Genomic DNA, 22,313 nt, shown 5'->3' with positions numbered 1-22,313 from the left:
CTGGCAAGGCAGACCTGGGCATGTGTTAAACTCACTTCTAAATGAAGAAATTAATCTTCACTTGTAGTAGTATTATTTTAATGATTGAATGTTTCCAAGGACATGAGGGTGAAAGGTTAAAGAGCCTTTCTCCCTTAACCTTTATCTTTACCCTGTACAGCTAGGTGAACTAGGGTTAGCAGGATGTGGGACTCTTAAATCATAGCATTGACCCTGGTCATTTTTTATAATACTGAGTCTTCAACAGCAATCATGGCAGCTATCCTTTCTGTCTCTAAAAATGCTGTATGTCAAAGCACTGTTCCTTTGCTGGTCTTTTCTGTCCCACAAGGGGAGAATCAAGAGGTTTGAGTAACAAATTGTTCCACGTGGGGTAGACATCTTTCAGTTCTATACTTAAGGTTTGTAGGTAAAGCAGGTCCTTGTAACCAAGCACCGTTAATGCTTTGGCTCTAACAGGTAGAAGGTGCCCCAATGCTTAGCAGTCCTGTACTATAAGTTTTAATAGCTGCAATACAAATGCCTTGGCACTGACACAAAGGCCAGACCACCTGCAGAATGATTGAATGAGTTGACTAAGTTGATCTAAAAGCTCCGTACCTCTCCTCTCCACAGTCTGTCTTCTCCCCTCTCTTGCTTCCAGTTATCCAGTCCTTTCCCTTTTCTTCTATGTGCCTTAATGCTTGTCTAATCCTTCAGCGAGCTGATTCAGTTCATTAAATTCACACAAGGCTCCTCCTTTGTCTGCCCTTTTTGTTCCCATCTTCTCCTCTCTGGTTACTTTTCTGCTGATGTGAACTAAATGAGAACTTGCAGGAAGCAACGTATGTGGTTGGGACTGGTGAGATTATTTCTTTCAGTGCCACAAAATATTAAGAGTTGGATCATCCTTTCTGTTTTGGTCCACCAACTGCCCAGGTAGTGCTTGTTATTCAAAGAGAAGCTTCTAGAACTGGTCAGTAGTGTATGCTATGCTGTGGACAGGTCACTTCACCATACAACTTGTTAACTCTATTGATGCCCACCTTTCTGCAGGTCTGAGTGGAGGCCCATAGTGTGTGTCAGTGCGTGCATGGAAGCATCTATACCGCAGGATAGATGCAGAGCGGCAAGTAGAATAGTAGTCTTCTGGTTTTATCAAACATAAGGAAAGTGATCATCAGCTGGGATACTTGCTCAAAAAACAGACCTAGTTTGTGAGAAGGGGACTTGTCATCCTCATCAGTTGGCTACATTTCAAAGACAGTAGATTTAGAGGATATTGAAAATCAAGCCCATCCTTGAGTTGGCCTTTGGAAGTCAGCTTCTTCATTCCCATAAGCGTAGTCAGAGATTAGGTTATAAATAGGTAATGAAGGTCACTCTCAGGGACTGTCCCAGCCAAGCTGTTTTGCCTTACCTGATTTTCTCATGGCATCCTGTTGCAAAAAGCAGTACTTGTCATGGGGCCTCAGTTAAGAAGACAACTCCCTGTAAAGGAGAAAGATTGCTTTTCCTGTATTTTTTTTTTTAATCCCAGAGAGTAAAGGTGTTCTACATCCGGGTCTAGATCAGGGTGACTGAGACAATATGTATGCTGCTGAAGGTCTGAGATCAGTTCCACATGCATTTCTTCAGGCCTGTATGCTCTCTGTTGGCTTGTAGGATGACTGAAATTCAAATAGGAAGAGAGGTGGTGTGGAGTGACTACCAGTATTTAGGCAATATTTGTTCTTAGTATATTGGGAGGCCAAATAAAGGATTCTTTGCATTTGTATAGTGTGAAGATTACACCCCATCTTCAGTATCTATTATTAAATAAGATGTTTAAAACACATTCATTGACTCATAACACTTCCCTTCCAGGATTTAGAAGGTCCCCTTGGTCAGGCACTTGATACCCTTGTGGTTGGTTGACCTTGGCTGGCTGGCAGATGCCCCCCCGTCCCTCTCCTCAACAGGACAGAGGGAGAAAATAGGATGAGAAAAATTGTGCGTCAAGAATAAAGAGAGATCACTTACGAAGTATGGTCACAGGCAAAACAGACTCAAATTCAGGAAAATTAAATGAATTTATTGCCAATTAAAATACCTTCAGGTATTGAGAAACAAAGACAAACATTAAAACACCTTCCTACCATCCCCTTTTATCTCGCTTAGCTTCACCCCTTCACTCCCGACTCCTCTCCCCACAAGGGGCACAGGGGGTGGGGATGGGGGTTGTGGTCAGTTCATCACAGCCCCTCTTGGCTGCTCCTCCCTCCTCACCTGTCTCCTGCTCCAGCGCGGGCCCTGCCCCGGGCTGCAGTCCTTCAGGGACAACCTGCTCCCGCCCAGGCTCTCCACGGCCGCAGCTCCTGCAGGAAATATCCCCCTGCTGCGGCCTGGGGCCCTCCCCGGGCTGCAGGGTGGGTCTCTGCTCCAGCGGGGTCTCTCCAGGGCTGCAGGGGATCCCTGCTGCGGGCCTGCAGCACCTCCTGCCCTCCTCCTCCTCCGGCCTCGGGGTCCCTCTGCCGCTGCTCCCTCCTTGGCTTCCTCCTCCTCTGCCTCTGCCGCCTTGTGCCCTTTCGGAAACCTCTTTTCCCCCAGGCACCCCCAGCTTGGTTGAGGGGCTCAGCTGTGTCCTGCGGTGGGGCCCTTGGAGCCGGCTGGAACCGGCTGTGTCTGGCATGGGGCAGCCCTGGCCTCTCCTCACAGAGGCCACCCTGCAGCCCCACTGCCAACAGCTGGGCACCCAATATAACTCCTTAGGGCAGGTACACTTACCAACTTACTCTTCTTTGCTTTGAAATAATTGAAAATACCTTCTCCATTAACTGTCCCCCAGAAGCACTGTGTGCTGATGTTCTGTCTTGTACACAAACCAAATATGTAGAAGTCCATTCAGGTACAGCTGTAGCTTTCTGCCCAAGAAAGTGTCCTGTGTTAGTTTGCAAGATCCTGAATTTTCCTTAGTTGACTTCACTGATTTATAAATTCTCTTGTGCCATGCTAATACCCTCAAGTTGCATGTCAACCTTTGCTATGTGTTTGCCAGTCTCTCACAAAGATTAATTGAAACAATAATAAAAAAGGTGCCATATTTTGTATTAACATCCAGTGATCTAACAAAGTGCAGCTCCAATGGGAAAGGATGAAATTGTGTTTTAATTAACCGGGAGATACTGCAATATGAATAACCAGTTGCCCAGTCACCTTCAAATATCGGGTCAGTCAACTTGTCTTTGCTCAAAGGTTGGATCTTTACTTTTGAATACTCTTTTTTTTCCTGCTTACTGTTTCATTCAGCAAGGCTTGGAAGGCAATGTGGAAACTTGCTGCCATGGAGAGGAATTCAGGTAGAAACGGATAAAGGATGAGGAGAGAATAGTGGGAGAAAGTGCACCTGGGAAGCGATGAGAAATCAATAAGAAGTTTTCAGAGAACAGTGTTGGTTTTAATCTTAAAACGTAAAAAGACAACTAAAATGCACTGGGTTATAGAACCCCCAAAAGTGCAAACAGACTGTATACAAACCAGGAACACTTAGAATGAATTTTTAATTTTTTTTTTTTCCACAGAGTAATGTTTTTATACAGATTTGTTTTATTCCCTATCAGTCTCTACAGTGGTGTTCAGCGGTAGATGGGTATGGGAGAAGGGGGCAATAGGGAAGGCTTTGCTTTTCTGCTTCTGGACAGTGTGCTTGTGCTGCTTTTTCTCCCTAGCAGTGAAACACCTGCAGGTATAATTTGGCTTGTATCTAAAATTTTAGTGAATAACTAGATAACTGCTATGTAAATGGAAACACTGATTCAGCAATAGCAAGTGATTCTCTGTGCCTTCTCAATTAGAGTAGTTTTTGAGAGTTTGTCTTAACTGTGACTTTGAATCTTTTTTTGTTTATACGTACCTGTGTCGTTGTTTCAGAGAACGGTTTGGGTTGGGAAGGACCTTTAAGGATCACCTCGTCCAACCCCCCTGCCATGCTCAGGGACATCTTTCACTAGACCAGGTTGCTCAAAGCCCCATCCAACATGGCCTTGAACGCTTCCAGGGATGGGGCATCCACAACTTCTCTGGGCAACCTGTTCCAGTGTCTCACCACCCTCATCGTAAAAAATTTTTTTCCTTAGGTCCAGTCTAAATCTGCCCTCTTTCAGGTGTCCTCTACCTCACTTGTATATCCTACAGTCTGAAGACTCTTTTTAGTTTAAGGACAAGACTGAGCATGCGTTTTCCTTTATGGAATAAACTTGCCATACTATGAAAAAACTTCATTCTAAGTGTTCCTAGTTTGTATACAGTCTGTGCACTTGTGTTTAGTTTCTAAATGTTTTCCTCATTTTAATGATTTCTAACAGGTCAATGTATTTTAAATTATTTGAAAGCAAAGAATACTACTGCAACTTCTGTTTGCAGTGGAATCCTAAGCAACAGTAACTCCTAGTAACTTTTTATCAAATCCCTGTATAAATCTTGATTACAGGCAGCCAAATCACTTGCTGAAAAGAAGTTCTTGTCCTTGCTGAAACCAACACATTGAAATGTTGCAATATTTGCTCTTATCATCAGGAGTAGATTGTTAAATATACTTATTTTGGGGAAGGGCTGTAAAGAGTTTTATACTTAGGATATGCTGTATTGGCCCACCCAAAGGGATGAGGACATTTATCATCAGAATTTCATTGCAGGAATGTGTTAGAGGAGGAAGCGTGCAGTGTGTGTCAAACATCGTGGGCTGTTACTGCAGGACAAGCAATAATACTAAATTTAGGGATTGGAAGCGGAAGTTTAGGGTTTGAGAAGGGATACAGATTTGGTATAGGTCATGGCTCAATCTCCCTCACTCTGTGGTGTACTGTGAACTTGAAAAATGACTGTAACGTTGAAAACTGGTTCATTTGGCTTTTGCATGCATCTTGATGATGAAGGAGGAAGTAGGAGACCTTTTTACAGAGAAATCCCTTTAAAACCTTTGGAACAATTCAGAGGTGAACATTGCAGCACTTGGATCAGGGAAGGAGCGGAGTCATATTCCTTGAGTAAGCCCTTGTTTTGTCTGTAGGATGTGGCACTCTGGTGAGTAACACTGGTTGCCACTCTTACTTGGAGCAGTGGGATCTGTGTTTTAAGTACCATGCTGGTGATAACCAACGATAAAAGCTGTTGCCAGGGGGTCATGTCAGTGGTGATGGCAGCTCTTCTGCTGTCATCACCTAATTGGGGCCTCCCTTTCCGTGCGTCTGGACCTGATAGCTTATCTGCCGCAAGTCTTCATGCTTCAGTCCTCACTGAAGCTTTGAGAAGGCAGCAGGGTTTTATGTTTGCTTCTATTACAAAGGTTCTTCGTAAACATCTTTATGAAATGTCAGGTACTGCATGCCAGTTTAGTTCTCTGAGTAGTCAAAAGAGAAAATTTTCCCTTAGTTTTCTGAGCTTGCTTTGATTTTATCCTTATTTTTAAGAATGTTTGAAGATGTCTTTTATTTGTGAGGAAATCTTGATTATTATTTTTGTCTCACCAGTTTTAATTCTTTTTCTTGCTTTTCAGATATGAATTGAGGATTCGATATTTGCCAAAAGGATTTCTAAACCAGTTCACTGAGGACAAACCAACTCTAAATTTTTTCTATCAGCAGGTATGTTCAGTTCTACTTTTTTTTTGCTAGCACAAATTTGGAAAATTCTGGCTTTGCTTATGCGGATAATATATTACGGCAGAAACCGAAATTGGTAAATTTTAAGGTTGCATATATAAAGCAGAAAGGGCATGAAGCCCATGGCATCTTTCTCCTTGAGAAGTGGTGAGGAAAATTTTTCCAAAGACAAAGTAATTCTGCAGTTGTCGTCATAACTCAGATAAAATTTACTGTTGTTCAGCTGGCTTCTTACAGTTATTTCACACTTTATTAAACTGCTGATTTTAGTTTTGCAAGCGCAAATAAGTGGACAATTTCACTGCAACCATGTAAAGTTTTTTCCACTCATATTATTAGGTTTTCTTGATTTGAGTATGTCTTAGTAATTAGTAAAACTGAATAATAGTAAAAGTTTCTATAAATTAAGCACCTAAATCTTCATTTTGTTCACTTAAATAATTTTAATCTGCTTTTAGACTGGCAAGCTCAAAGTAAAACTTCTTGGGGGTGTCTTTTAGAGGAGTCTGGACTAGAATGCTTATAGTATCCCCTAAATTTAAGAATCTGTGCATCTGTGAAAATTCAAACCTGAAGTTACTTATTTGCTACATGTTAGGTGGGTCTTTTCCAGCGTCTGGATGGTACAGTGTTTGTGTTCATACACTGAAATATTGTTAGTGCTTAACAAAGAGTTGGTGTTGCTAATGGTGACAAGTTTGTGAACCCGATGTGTTTTTATGTCAGAGTTTTAAGCAATACCTTATACTACTATATAGAGGGTTAGTTTTAATGTAGATTATTTAAAGGAGTCATTTTATGGAGTATTGTCATGATAGAGATGGAATAAGGTAGGAATGAGGGGTAGAGGGAGAGGGCTTGTAGGGCTCAGCTGAAATAGCAGAGCTCAAGAACTACACCATGAAAGCTCTGGAGTTCTATTTTGAAATAGGAATCATTTTTTTTACCTGATGCGTTTTGTTGTGTTAAAGGAACAACAATGTGAAGTGCCAATAATGTTACTCAAACCCCAAAGGCTTCTACCAAGGAAAACTGTTCCAATGGACTACTGTTCTTTTGTTTTGTCTCTGCCACATTCAAAAATATCCTGATCTTAGGGGGGCATACCATAATTCTTGAGCAGCATCCCCCCAAACTAGGGTATAACTGGAGCTGGTCCAAAGCGTGGCACTCTTCTGCCCTTGTGAACAGACAAATTTGCAAGTGAGGAACCAGGAAACAGTAATTCTGATTAAATTTTCTTTTTAAGTTTCTAAAAAGATGAAAACATAATCCTTCCCTCTGTCCAGTACTTCAGCTGACAGCTGAATATAGAATTAACATGCTCGTACTAATTTCTTAAATATCTTCTATCCTTTATTGTACACACACACACACACACATATTCCTGCCTTAGGTAAATGCCTTTTAATTTTTTTAATGTGTGATGAAATTTTTGTATTGATATATGATGGAACTGACTTCTGAGAAGACAATTCTAGTGCAGTGCTTATCTGGACTTAGCATTCTAGTTTAACTAATCTGTGTAATATGCTTGTTTCAGCCTAAAAATGTCTGGATTTTGGTGACTTTTTAGTTCTGCCAGGGGTTCTTCTAGAAACAAGAAAATCATGTTCCTTTTTGCTTTAGCAGCAAGTGACTTTCTTCATACTGGTTTTAAATATAGAAAATCTGTGTTTTCCATGATGCAAAAGTGGGTGATGAGCTCCAAAATAATTTCCTGAACTCCGTAATTTACCTATCCAAGAGCTGGGAAGCCTTTAGCGTCCTCTCATTTCTGCCTCAGAGAACTATTTCTTTCAAGTAAGGAATTTAAAATGCCAGAGGAATATTTTTTAGCATTTTCTGAGAAACACGTTTTTACTAAATTTGTGGAAATCATCAGAAAGAGATACAAATGGCTCAGAATAGCAAAAAGGCTTATGCAGGTCGGCAGGAACTGATATGCAAAGACGACAGCTGCGTGTATCTGACAATGCCCTGAATCCTAGTTCTATCATAAAATGAAAATCAGAGGTTCTTGTCTCCTTGCTCTGCACACCATACCTTTTTTTTTTTCCCCTCTTCCCCTTTCTTGTTCACCTTATCGTGAGGTATTTCTAAATCTAGTTCTTCAAAAGTCACTGTTCTTCATTCAGGGGTGCTGCAAGGTATTTGGGTCTCCATTGTCATGAAAATCAGGTGCACAACTTTTCAGAGCTGTCATTCTCTGTCCGTAAGTCTGTTTTGCTCTGTAAGTCTCACTTGGCCTCTTGAATAAATTAGGACAATTTCTTTTATCTGGTAAAGTGTTAAGGCAACCCCACGGACTTATGAAAAGAAGGCAGGAAAAGAATTTGAGCAATTATGCTGCATCATAAACCAGACCTAAAGCATAGGGGAATGTGGAAAAACAAGGAAAGATGATTTTTCACATTCTGTTCCTCTCTCATTGTCGTTCCCGCAACATTTAACATCTTCTTTTGCTAACCACAGGTCACCCTTCACAATCAGACACATCATGTTGTATACAGGCAAGAACAACAGAATGTACCTAAATCATACCATGCATACATAGATATCTTGAGCTTTCTGCACAGAAATAACTGTGTCAGAGATAATGAATGTAGGACCCAGTTACAGAATTTTACAAAATCCAACAGAATAACACTTCTGTAATCAAATTGGCTTTTGTAGATGTAAAAGTCAAATATATTGCTGTCTCGTGTGTTATAAATGAGAAAAAAAGATTCTGAGGACCAGATGCTGCCTGTGACTACATCTTTTCTTTGCAAGATGAGGCTGAGAACCTATCACTAACTTGATAACATCTAAACACATGTTGTCTGACTTATTAAAAATGTAGAACATCAAATTAAAAAGTTCATGTAGAAGGAAAAGAAATACAGTGACCTCTATCACCCATTAATTGTCCATGGATTTTAGAAAATGTAATTATTTTCTTGAACGTGATTTGCAGAGCAGCAGTATTGTTGAAAAAGAAGCTGAAAGTTTGAGTGAGAGTGAAAGTTTGAGTGAAGGAGACTGAATCCTCAAGTGATCTTCATCTTCCAGAAAAGCACAGAACATTTGTAAAGATTACAAAACGTTACCTTAATCGCTGTCAACAGACACAGTTTATTCACACAGTTAACCCAAACCACAATTATCAGGCTGTTAAACTGAAAACTGGCACACGTTTGTAACTTCACATGCATGACTACTCCCATTCACTTCAGTGAGTGCATTGCCCTGTATAAATTGGTGCAAGCATTTAAGTCTTCTCAGCTTGGACTTAATATGTGAAATCTTTTTTTTTTTTCTTCTTCTTCTTAATTTTGACTATTTTAAGGATGCTGTGACCTTTCTTTGTTTTGGATATTCTTTATTTTCCAGAGTCTTGAACAAATCAAGAACCTGTGACCAGAACTGTTTGTAGCTTGACATAGAGCCGTTTGTAATCAGTGGCGGTCATTCTGCCATCTGCAGTGGGCGTAAGCTGTTCTAATTGGAAGTATAAAAGCAGAGCACTTAACGAGACTTTTCATAAGAGTGCCCCTGGTTTGCAATCTGTACAGCAAAGGATTAAAATTAGCGTGTGTGAGGGAGGGGAACCATGCAACTTGTTTGTAGCGTCAGAATTAGTCATACTAATATTGATACCATGCAGTTTGTCGAAGCATCTGTGTTTCAGGCTGTGCTTCAGCTTTGAGACTTGGGATGGGGGGAGAGGCTGATGCTTAAGCCATTCCTTTTCACTGGAGGAGTTGTGTGTTCAAGACATGTCATTTTACATCCCAGTTGAGAGCTCTCATCAACAGATTAATGCTAGAATTGTGTCTTTTTTTTTTTTTTTTTTACTGGTCTGTTTGGAAGGTAGTGGTTGACAAGTCTTCAGAGGCGTCTTCTCTTTTTTTTCCATTAAGTGGAGCATTTAGGTGGTGGTATTGCATTGACTGTATTGTTATTCCCCTGGGCCCAACTGCTTACAATTTCAGCTGAATTAGGCAAATTGGATCCCACCCAGTCTTGTTTGAATGGTGAGGTTAAAGTATTAAAAAATCAGGAAGTGCCAGATTTATGGTTGTCTGCACAGCTGGCAGATGCTTGCTGCATAGGTTTTATGTGCCAGCCTTCAGTTGTGTCCCGTTGTATTGTGTACCCAAATCTGAACCGAAGTGAACTCTATCTCCACCCCCAAAACCTTGAAGATGAAGTACACAAGATTGCTGAATAAAAATACTGTAAGTTAATTTTTACCAGTCAGTAACCTCCTCCCCCCCCCCCCCCCCCCCCCCCCCCCCCCCGTTCAGTGGACTGTTTTGTAAATCTCAGAAGATTAAAGGTATCTATCTTTTAGATGAATTTTTACCATTTTCCCAGAAAACTTCAGAGGAAACAAGCATAAGGGTACAAAAGGAGAACTAAAAATTGGAGTTTTTTGAGTAATGAAAATTAGACTTCACATTTTTCTTGTACGTTTTGGGAGCATTTCCGGTTGCTTTAAATAAGTGTTGGTGAAATTCATTTTGAGTGTCTTCCTTTCCCTCTGTTCCAGTGACAAGGCTGTTGGGAGGTGGAAATAAAGGAGACAGGCTTCTCTCTTTTCCCTTAATAGCTGAGTGAAGAACGAAAGCCATATCTCACATCAAGATAAAATACAGCTTTTAAAAACATTCATATAATGAGAATCAGACGTAAGCTACTTGAATTGCCTTCCTTTTATTGTGGGACAAGAGCCTGCACACATTTATCCTTGAATAACACGTTAGCCCCCAGTAATTGGAGATGGTTTATCCCTTGATGAAAAGGGAATAAGCATCTGTATGAGAGTGGGGAGGGAAATCAGGTCTTAGGCATCAGCTGTTCCATTGTTGCTGTCCTTGTGCTTCAAACAGAAGACTTTTAAAGAAACTTTTTGGGTTTTTTTAGATCCGGAAGAACAAGAAAAAGTCGGTTTTGTCAGTGTAGGATTTTTCTCTGTGCTGCCTCATTTAGCCTGCAGCGTGGAGCTGCCCTGGAGGTGTATATATGTATAATAAAGGAGACCATAGGACTGGACTATGTTTTGGTTTTGCTTTTTAAAATGAGCCAAAGTTTGTGTAATGCACAAGGGAAGGAATTGCAAGCAGGGAGAGGATGATCTCAAAGTTAGGGCAGGTAAATGATGTTCTGCAAAAATCAAGCTGAATTCTGTGCCACAGGGATTCTGTGTTTCACCAGGCAAATACAATGCAGGTTCATTTTCATAAGAAAACTGTTTTTAAAAAGAAAAGAGGAAAAAGGTAATACTTCTATTCTTCTAAAAAAAGAAAAAGAAAGGAAATTCTCTAAAGAAAGAGGAGGCACAGTTTCTTGTGGACAAATGGTGCTTTTTTGCTCTGCCTCTGTAGTATCTGTGAAGACAATGTTAACACTCAAAATGTATTTTTCTGAAATGAAAATTTTCTTTTATATTGTGGCAGATAAATGCATCATCCAAATTAAATTATTTTTACAACACCGTCCCCCAACATGTAGGAAATTTCAAGTCCAGGCAATTACTGTAATAACTTAATGATTAAAGTTTTATAAGGCTTAGGTGCATGAGTTATAATTTGAAGTGCAGGCTGGGAATTAGACTCTTTAACCTAATTAAATAACAGCATCTCTTATACCCTAATAAAAATAGGAGACCTAAAGCAAATGACTTTGACAGGAAAAGCTTTGAAGAAAATCAAGGACATAGGGAGAAAAGCTGGCATTGTTCCTTATATTGGCAGCCTGTCTCAAAAAATAAACCAAAAAAAGATCTTTCAGGAAGAGTTAATGGTTGACACATAAACTGTCCCCTAAAGGGAAGTGGTAATAAATGTAAGCATTGCAGCTGCTTAAAAAGATATTAAAAATTGTTTTTTAAAAAAATGATAAAAATATAAATCAAACTGAACATCACCTGTCTGCTCCTTACAGCTTGTAAAAGTAATTATAAGTGAGATATCCTTTACAGGGGTCGGTTTCTTGAAATTGCTGAAATTCACAATTCCTCATAAAGTACTCATTTTTTTAACTATAAAAGTTGATTTACACTCTCAAAACTACGCTGACATTCTTGTTGTAGATCTTGCTGTTTGTATCATTGTGTAGCTACTTTGGTATCTTCCACGTGTTCTGTGTCAAATGTCTGCTTGCTGTTAGCAGCGCTGTATGATAGGAATGTAAAACATACTTGTATTCCTAAATACCTCTTCAATAGTCAGCCAAGCTCAGTCCAAAGAAAAATGGCTGCTTTGATTTAAAATTTCCACCTGTCAACCAGAGTGGTGAAAATAGTGCTTGTGGGCTTTCTTGCAGTCATATGTGAATTACTCTTCATTCAAGACTATAAATTTAAAATGCTCAGGACAGGTTTCCATGTAGTGATGCATGGATATGTCTTCGTTAGTAATCTTGAACAAAATGTTATTCCAATTAGTGTATTAGTTGTATATATCAGACAAAAAAAAAAAAAAAGTTGACTCACATTGATGCTTGGACTCATTTGTTCTGGAAAAGCAAAATTCTGTGTTGGAGAGGAGAAGTACAAAATTAGCTGTTAGCAAGGCGTGCTTAGCAGGTTGAGTACTATCTGGCTCCCAAGAGTATAGTCCTACTTTATCGAAGATCTGAGAGGCAGCAGTGTATATTGCAGTGACATCTGGAGATCAGCCCACTCGGACAGAAGGGATCATTTTTAGCCATTCTGCCCCTAACAATGCCTCGTCAGAAGTTGATTTCCCCCCCCACCCCATCTCTAATGCCCTTATTATTAACAGAGGAGCATCCAAAATTAGTTAGAGATGTCAAAGTTCACCTCTAGATAATACAGAGTCTGTGACCTTGGAAGATGAAGAGGAGGAGCAGCTGAGGGCAGATGGCAAATGAATGTTATCCTGATACTGAATCGGTGCTTTTAACTCCACTAGAAAAGGCCAAAGCCTTAATTTTCCCTAATGTAGCCTTATCTCCTATAATAAGTCTAATATTATCAGATGGGTAAATAGGGGTGGAAACACATATGTGTTTCCCTCCTGTGCATATTTTAAAAACTACCATTACGGTCATTAAGGTGGCTTCTAAAAATACTGATGACATTAGAAGCATGCTTTGGGCTTTTGTGCATATGGTACTTCATTCAGAGCAGCTGAGGCACAAATCTTTGAGGGTTAATTTTGCGTAAGATTTCTGAAGCTGTAGTCATGTGGGTTGGACCCTACTCTTTCAAGCTGATTATTCTGATTCTGTAGTGAAGAAAACTCAATGTCCTACAGGAACGTGCTGTTGGTAAATGAGGGTGGACTCTGCTATGAAAAGTTGGAGGAGCCATCTCCTTTTGCAATTTGGTGATTACAGATATAAGCAATTATATAGGGTGACTGTTCCGCATTCATCTAATGATCTATCTGTCCCAGGGTACGCTACAGCATTTCTGTGGTACATTTAATACTGCAAGGCAGATTACAGAATATTTGAGATAATTATGTCTGATAGGGTACCACCATGGAAGAACTGTGTCGTGGATCATGGTGGACTTGTGTGTCGTACCTGCTGCAAGCACGGAACAAAATGCAGTCTGAACAGGAGTACTCTGAACACAGAGCAACTTTGTTCATTTTGAATGTGAGATCGTGGGGAAAACAAATGTGGTATATGCTTCAATCGTTGTCTTGGTCGCAAAAGTAGTTGCTGATGATCAGCTGTTCTTACGGATATATTGAGGTATTCTGGACTTTAATGTTACAGAAGTTGATAAATTACTGGAAAAATTTCACTGGACTTTCGTAGGACCGATGTCGCCAGAAGTGTTGTGTGTTAGTGTAAAACAAAGATCCTGATGAGCATTTTCTGTGGTGGCTGAGAGTGAGCTATTACATACAAAAACCAAACACCAAAATACCTTCAGGTATTAGAAACTTGAATGTTTAAAAGCAGGTGCTAGAACACACCTGAGCTGCTAAAAAGGAGAATATATGAATAATTATTGCAGATACAAGAATGTTAACAGGAAGGTTGTATCTGTTAATATAAATGCCATTAACTAAGCACAAGTACATCGTTTCTGAATATAAAAAACACCAGCTAAAAATAGCTGGATAGAACAAATGGATAAGGACAAAATGATGTAATGTGAATATTTGTTTTCCATGCTTCGTTAAACTATTATAATTCTGATTCTTATGCTACTTACTAAATGGAGCACAGAAGACAGTTTGTTTCTTTCTTTGCTTATCTAAGTATCTTATATGCTGTGGTGGTGATTTTTTTTTTGGTTATGCACTTAACTCTTTATGAGGTACTTAGTCACTGAAGTGCTGTTTAAATGCAGTTTTCAAAGTAATGCCAATTTGAAAAAAAATAAATAAAAAAGGACTAAGTTGTGTAAGTAGGTCATAGACGTTGAAAGTAAAGCAAGAGAAATAGATTGCTTATTTTTAAACTGTCCTCCTGAAAAATTGGAGATTATCCTGTGGGAAATTTCCTGGTAACATTAAATGATCTGGGAAAGCCAGCGTAGTGGCTAATTATTGGTATTTGCCCTTATTCAGACACCATTTGATACTACTGTTGCTAAAGAATTTCCACAGTAGTTAGGCTTGAAAAGAAAACTCCATAGAAAGTTTGGTAATTTTTTTAATAATTTCTAAGGATCTAAACAAATTTAAACCTCAAATGTATTTTTAAGACACAGCAATATGTGGTTTTAAAATCCCTAAACTCCTGGAAAGCATTCAGTACTAAGTTCAGAATGATTTTACTCTTGTTCTTAATAAAGAAATTTAAATCCAGCGTAGTGTTTTCATGAACTGCACTGGCAAGATGGCTTGTCAGCCTGAGTGAACGTTTTTCTGAAATACTGCAGCTGCATAAAAAAATCGTGTGCAGAAAAATGAAGCAGATGGCTTTTGAAAGTAGCAGCTGGTATATAAAATACGAGGCCTGTGATAGATTTCTTCTTAAATCATGTGTGCTAGCATAGGGCTATTCTCTAATTTCTTCATCTTCACAAACATGGGCTTTCCTCTGTCTCCAGTTTTTATTTTGAATAATACCAGCTGGAATTTGCTAGCCATTTATATAGCTAGGAAAGTGCCCATTATTTCCTAGTAAATTTTGAGAAGTTAGAAGATGCACCATCAGTAATTTGCCCATTCAAGTAAAAAAAAAATATATTTTCAAAGTCTGACATCAGAAATGAAACTGGGCTTTTGTTTACATGCCTGTCTTCCTTGTGGAAAAAGCTTATTAATTCATGGTTCAGTGTTCACCTCCTTTCTTTTCTTATGATTTAAGAGTATCTTTGAACTTTTATTGCTCAAAAGACTAGAGACATAAGAGAGATTTTTGTTCTGGCTAACCAATGAAGAATAGTGATGAAAAAATATTTGAAAATATTGGTCAGCATAGAAGGTAAATAAACAAAGTGAATTCTCGCTGAGTATCAGGACATTAGTATGTCAAGAAATACATTGTGGCATAGGATTATGTTGAACTTTGAAATTCTTGTTTGTTATAAATACTACTGCCCTTTCTAAGCATGTATTCACTGAACACAGACAGTGTATGTTTGGGGGTGGGGGGTGGCAGTTTTGTTTCACTTTTTATTTTATCAGGACATGTAAAAGACTTCTTTTTCCTACCTCCAAGAGGTGCATGGTGCATTTATGCTTGGCATTCACGTTTTCCACCTAGTGCATCCCTTCCTTCTAGTAGACTCTTTGTAGCTGTTGTGACCGAGAAGGTAACTACAAATGTGAAGTGTAGGTCACACTTTTGATTCTTACTCGCCAGCCTGCGAATGAGCAAATGCAAGTACAGTTACTTCTTCTAACACTGATATTGTAGTAGTACTTGTACACAAGCCTGAAGTAGTTTGCATTTCCATTATACCATGTTTAATGGAACTTAAATAGATTAATCTTTCCCCCCTCCAAAGCATAGACCTGCTTGACTGTAAATCTGATTTAAACTTGTTAGAACATTTACCAAAAAAAAGGGGGGGGGGGGGGGGGAAGGTGCTTGAAATCAACACCATAGTTTGCAGCAATAAATTGTTTCTGTCTCTATCCTCCTTTAAACTGTTTTCCAATATATTTTTCTCTGGAAGTTCAGATAAGCACGTTCTGCTAGAATGCAAAATGAGTAAGTAAGTGGAAGCAAGTGTGTTGCAAGCAACATAAACCAAAGTGATTCACTTAAGACATAATATTTTGGGATTTTGATTGTTACCAAATAAAAAATATGTAGGCTTTTAGCAATATAACACTTGAATTCATAATCCTAGTGTAGACCTAAGTATTTGCCTTGTTAATCTTTATGCATTTTTATTGCTAAAACATTGTGACCATGAAGCATTTGAGATGACTACAGGCTTCACTAAGTCTTATTATTGCCAGAGGATCTGGTCTCTAGTATGTGGTGTAACTGAAGTAACACCACACAGGTTTAGCAGCAGTACTTTGAAGGCTTCATTGTATTGGTGGAAATCTGCAAGGAGTTCTGCTTTGCTGTTTCTTGTTTGGCTGGTTGTTTTTTTTGGCATGGCTTTTTCAAAACCAGGTTTGTGTGAAAATTTTATATAAATCAGAGTTCTCTTACAAACTAGGTAACATTAAGTTATATTAAATAGCATCCTACAATTTTTTCTGATTTAGCCTTTGGAGAGATCCCATTCTGAACAATTAAAATGGGGAGCAGAACAGCAGCAGTGGTACTTGATCTGCTTGAAGAGTATATATATCTTGATGACGTACTTTTCAGCTTTCCTCCAGGCATTGCATACTGTTAACTGAACTTCCAAGCTGTAAGTAAAGGTCTGCACGTACCACCAAGGAGGGCAGTTCTGCAGGTGTAACATCAGCTCACAGATAACAGTATCTCCAAAACCCACAGATCAGGATTCATCCTCCCTCTTAACATACTTATTCTGAATTCTAATAAACAGAAAAAACTGGTAGAATTCTTTAAATTTGTCGAGAGTTTAATTTTTGTGTCTTTGTATGTATATAGGCTTTATGCGCTTAAAGATAGGGCCTTTTTTCTCTTAAACAGACAAAAAGGTTCTCGTTTCTCTCATTTAACTATATTAACAACAACAATAATAAAAGTAATAATTGAGCAAACACAAAAGACTTCTAGGAAAACTATTCAATTGCCCTGTGGCAGTGTGCTTAATTACCATTAAATTATCTCTTGCGTCTCTTCCATTTAATATTTGTTCAGGCTTTTTTCCTTAGGAGGTTATGCAGCTCGTACTGAGCCTCTTGCAAGGTTCTTATCTAATCTTTGTACGAGCATTAGTTCATGCATTGATCTAATGCCATCTCAAAGAGAATAGTCAAGAAAAATTAAAGGTGATAAGAGAAGTTCTCATTAGTATTCTGGGAGTAGAAATTGAATCTGCTTTTTTTTTCCCCTCCCCCCTTAGACTTACTGAAATTTAAAGGAGAATGTGTGCAGGCAGGTTTCTGGGGAAAAAAAAAAAAAAAAAAAGGCAAGATAAAATTAATTCTTTCTATCAATTTATTACCTTTGCTATCCGTAATAGGACACTGCTCAATCTAATTAGACTACAAGATTATGGCCATAGGGTTCCTGAAGCTTATAATCTCTTCGTATGCCTTCCATAGTTTAAACACAAAAATAAGTACGTGTATACAATGTATATGCAGTGCTTCATGATAATCGAGCGTAGCTATTAATTTTCATGAGAGGATGTCATGACTGATTTTGTGAACACTGCTATTAGTCACTTGTGGACACTGAAGGGGGATATTTTTTCTCTGTTTTCATCTCATCTCTTAGGCGGATAAAGGCATTTTTATCCCACTCTTCAGGTTGAATAATGTAGTGAATTTGAAAGACTTGAAACTCCATATTACTGTACCAAGGAACTTCAGAAACAACACCTCCCCACACACACCCCACGCAATAAATTAGCAAGGGAGAGTCTCTGTTGGCTGAAATGGGAGGTGGAAGGAATATATGTAATTTACTCCACCTTTATGAAATACCTGTGTTTGTCCATCTCTTCTGGACTGGGATGGGCAAAAAAACCCTCTTTTTTCCGTTTGTCACACTGACAAAATTATGCAGTCAGGTAGGCAACTGTCTGCTTGCAGCATTAAGGTGAAAATGTCTCACCTTTGTCTTGCAAATAAGCTGAGAATTTTCACAATACTTTTTTTTTCCTCCAAATTGTTGGGATTGGAAGTGTTTTTAAAATTTTATTAGTCAAGTTCTGGTGCCTGTAGTTGCAGAGTCAAACTGGGAAAACATGACTGGAATTTGTGAAAGCTCACAAGCCAGAGGGGAAGAGGAAAGAAACTCCAAACTGTAAAAGTTTGGGTAATGTTGCTTATTTATTTATGGAATAGTACTTACTTGAGGCTAGCAGCATTTTAAAACATGTTTGCATGAAACTGAAGATGTTCTTAAGCTGTTTAGTTTAACAAATTAAGTACTTCAGTACTGGGATCTACAAGGCAATGAGCTGTGAAAATAAATTAATACAAATTTGATCATGATGTACTAGTAGGCTCAAATTAGCATAGTTTCTGCAATGCAAAGTTTTATATGTCAGGACTGAAAAAATAGTTTGCTCAGTCAGTTCTTCTCGGTTTCTGAATGCCTCAAGGAATAGGTGGATAACAGTTCTGAAATTTCCTGGTGATGCAAAATTGTTGAAATGGTTCAAAAAATTGAGTGTGTAGTTTAAATATAAGTGAACTAGCCAACAGATATTTGATTTGGGTGGATGTAAGGCAGGCTAGCTAATGGGTTTCATGAACAGGTATGTTAGCTTTTTAGGTGAAGTAACTTGGCCTATACATGAAGGTGAATTCTCAGAAAAAGGGTAGGAGAGTGAAATGAAAAGTTTATCGTGTAAAGTACAGTTCAAGTTCATTAAACCTCAGTATGGATGATATAAACAAGAAGTAAATGGATTATAGTTTCTTTTAACTTGATACATTTCTGGAATACGAGCATCCATATAAGAACTGAACTCACGTAGAATTTGCATTTTCAGTTTGTTTCTTTCTTTTCAAATACCCCCATGTAGACTTGGGGACAAAGAGTACTGTTGTTTGCCACGATGGGTACTGCAGAGGTCATTTATGGTAATAACATGGGAGCCTGAAAATTATATTCCTGATTTAAATGCTCTGAGCTTGGGTCTGACAGTTTTAATGCAGGACAGGTTTGATGTCCTCACTGATGAACAGAAGTTCTAATTTAATTTTCTGTTTAAGTTACTACGTTGTGCCATTTATGAAGGCATCTAGATGGTAGTTCTGATTTAAAGTTAAACAAAACCTTGATTATAGAAGATTTCCTCTTAGAGAAATACTATACCATTACTAACAGGTGCAGTTCTGCAGTGGAATGAAGAGTAATTGTAAATGGACACTAGTTGAGATAAAATACTACTCAAAATCTCTGCATTTTTTGTCTTGTTTCCAGAAGTGCCCTTTCTGGGGAAACTTCTTCCCATTTTGGCACTTGATGATACTGAGCGGTACAGGCTGGTCAGAAATGCCCAAACTTCTGGATTGCTAAATTTCTTGAAAATGCCTCTAGGCATTGTAATGACTTTGAGTACAGGAGAGATCAAGGTTCTGCAGAGAGTCCAGTGGAGGCCTATGGAGATGATGAAGGGCCTGGAGCATCTTTCCCCTGAGGAGTGGCTGAGAGAGCTGGGACTGCTCAGCCTGAAGAAAAGAAGGCTCAGGGGGATCTTATTAATGTATATAAATACCTGAAGGGAGGGGGCAAAGAGGATGGAGCCAGGCTCTTTTCAGTGGTGCCCAGGACCAGAGGCCATGGGCACAAACTGAAACACAGGAGGTTCCCTCTGAACATCAGGAACCTTTTTTTTTTTTTACTGTGAGGGTGACTGAGCACTGGCACAGGTTGCCCAGGGAGGTTGTGGAGTCTCCATCCTTGGAGATACTCAAAAGCCATCTGAACATGGTCCTGGGCAGCTGGCTTTAGGTGGCCCTCTGCTTGAGCAGAGGGGCTGGACCAGGTGACCTCCAGAGGTTCCTTCCCTGTGTGATTCTGGGTGATTCAGGTGGGAGAACTCTTCAGTCACTTCATAACATTAGGCAGTGTTTTACACTTGATGCTGAAGAATAGGACCTTAAATTCCCCCTGCAAAAAATACTTCTGCGATGCCTTCTTTGCCGAGTCTTTCAGATGAATGGAACGTATCTGCCATCTCTTATAAATAAATAGATAACATGATATGTACTGTAGATACGCATAATGTATGTGGTCATGTTACTGACAGGTCTCTCTAATTTATACATGGTTGTTTGTAAATGATTTCATAAATTAGAAGATGTTTCATCCATTAGAGCAATGACTGTTTGCTTGGCTAACACATAGGACTCTGCACGTAGGGACCTTAATGGGTTTGAATGAAAACACAGAATCAAAACATCTTGACGTCCTGGAAGATGCATCTCTCTTTCAGTTTCTATCACTTACAGCCATTGTAATTCCCAGATATATAGAGTCTGTGGCTTTGGGGGCTTTTTTTTAAACCTTTAATCAGATAAATCTTTGTAAATGTTACCAGAAAAACTCAAATAGAATGCTGTTTCACATGAGAAGTTACTTTTTTAATTGTAAGCATAATGAAGAAAAAGACTATTATTAATTCTACATATTTTAATTTGTGTATTACTACCATGGGAATACAGAATGACTATTTCTATATGTATATACAAATTGCAAACTACATGATGCTGAAGGACAAATATTTCTTCTCCTCTCTCATTAGTATTTGTAGGAGTTGAACTGAGAAGAGTTAAAAGCTTATTGTTTTGTCATGTTGAGTACCTGGATGAGTCCAAATGCAAGAAACTTTCTCGTAGTGTTGCAGCTATTGGAATAATTCATATTCTCACTCTTTCACAGTTTATCATATTTCTTCTCTCACATCTTTCAATAACAAATTAAAATTTCTCATGCTCTTCAATAACTAGGAAGGTCTCATGTATGTGTTGCTTTGTTGTAGTCTAGGGCTGGAGCCAGCTGTCATATTGGTGGTGAGGGAATGCTGTGGTGCATGCTCATGTGTTACTGGGAGGATGCTGACTGGAGAGGACCCCCAGCTGTTGAATCTGCTGCTGTACTTCCTCATCTTTTAAATTATGAATTTCATAGCGGTAGCAGTTTGGAATAGTTTTTCTTACAACTTGTCATCACTCAAAAAACATTTTGTGACGTGTATTTCTTTCATAACGTATAATCTCCTCTTTGAGTCGTGGATTTTTGTGATATTTCGGGACTTTCTGCAACTTTAGGATCTCAATAGCAAGGTTATGATTTCATAAGATAGAGGATAACATGAGCCGTTAAAGAAAAGTTGTACTTCTGCAGAGATATGTTACTGGTGAAAAATGCCTGTTGCACACAAGACAGGATTTGTGGACTTAAGCTCTTCAGCACTAGTTCTGTTCTCTCGTATTGTCTTTTTTTTTTTTTTTTTGGTAATAACTGTATAATTTACTTACTCCAATGTGGTGAAAGTGTCACCTAAAAAGTAGACTTGCTGCCTATGTCGATGTTAGTAAATAAAACAAGTCCAGGATGCGTGATGAAGCCTTGACCCACCATAATCCATCTTGTTGAATACTTGGCATGCTCTGTGGTACTTGTTTTGCACATGCCACTTTACCACTCTTCTAGACTGTGCCCGAGCAGAGCTGGGGCTTGTTGCATGCCAGCAGTGGTCCAAATACGCTGATTTGGCCCAACCGTCCTCTTCAGGAGGGATGACCATTTGGCCATAGCATTTGGCCTCGAGGTCAGAGCACGCTCCTTGGCCTGTTTTATTGCCTACTGTAGGTGGTAACCATATAGTTACACTCTTGTTTCTTCTTCTTGCTAGTTCAAACATTAAGTCAGTACGTAGTACAATTTTCACATAGTACTCTTTTTACTTGCTGCTATTTTTATTTTCACAGTAATGTGTGGACAGTTGTCCTGTTTTATATGCATGATTAGATGCACCTACAAAATTAAAAACTATTGACCAAGATGGTTCAAGAATACAGCATACGTTCACATATCTTGAATGCAGGTGTGACCATCTGCTCAGCCTCCTGTGAAGATTTTGATTATATTTAATAAAACATAGGTAATATTGATGTAGATAAGGAAAATTTTTTTATCAAGTTCATTGCAGTCGAAATGGGTTTCTTACAAAAATGCAGCTGATTTGTGGAGAATACGAATGTAACTTCTTTTTTCTCTTCATGCATTGAAAATAGTCATTCCAAAAAATTAAACTTAAGACATATTTATTCGAAAGTTGTTTTGGGCAGTATTTTAGTCTGTATTGGCACTGAACTGATCTTTCTGTGATGCGTACCTACTTCTTTTGCTGTAGGTGAAAAATGACTATATGTTAGAAATAGCAGATCAAGTGGACCAGGAAATTGCTTTGAAACTAGGTTGCCTTGAAATCCGGTAAGCTGATAATTTCATTTATTATTCAACATGTTTCTGACAGAATATATACATTAATTTTGAAACTGCTTATAGTTCATCGGTTTCTGACCAGTATAGCTGAATAAAACATCCTAAGACTTTTTTGCTGCAACGTAGTTTGAAGAAAAATGGAATAGACTGTATTGTAACCAATTTCTAGTGATTTTTAAATTAACATAAATTTTAAAATTTTAATTA

The 22,313-nt window shown here is 38.7% G+C and overlaps 1 protein-coding gene across 8 annotated transcripts in view; it reads left to right on the top strand.

Annotated features, from left to right (window-relative positions):
• PTK2 (protein tyrosine kinase 2) overlaps positions 1 to 22,313 on the top strand; it is a 234,230-nt gene that overhangs the window by 109,627 nt on the left and 102,290 nt on the right. For all 8 annotated transcript variants that reach the window (XM_075495342.1, XM_075495336.1, XM_075495337.1 and 5 more), the window contains 2 exons: positions 5,513 to 5,600; positions 22,015 to 22,094. In XM_075495342.1, the coding sequence (XP_075351457.1) occupies positions 5,513 to 5,600; positions 22,015 to 22,094 (168 nt within the window). The remainder of the gene's footprint in view (positions 1 to 5,512; positions 5,601 to 22,014; positions 22,095 to 22,313) is intronic.

Source organism: Mycteria americana, chromosome 2 (genome assembly GCF_035582795.1).
Source record: "Mycteria americana isolate JAX WOST 10 ecotype Jacksonville Zoo and Gardens chromosome 2, USCA_MyAme_1.0, whole genome shotgun sequence".
NCBI lineage: Eukaryota > Metazoa > Chordata > Aves > Ciconiiformes > Ciconiidae > Mycteria > Mycteria americana.
Note: the sequence above shows the minus strand (reverse complement) of the source record. Positions and strands in the feature narration are given on the sequence as shown.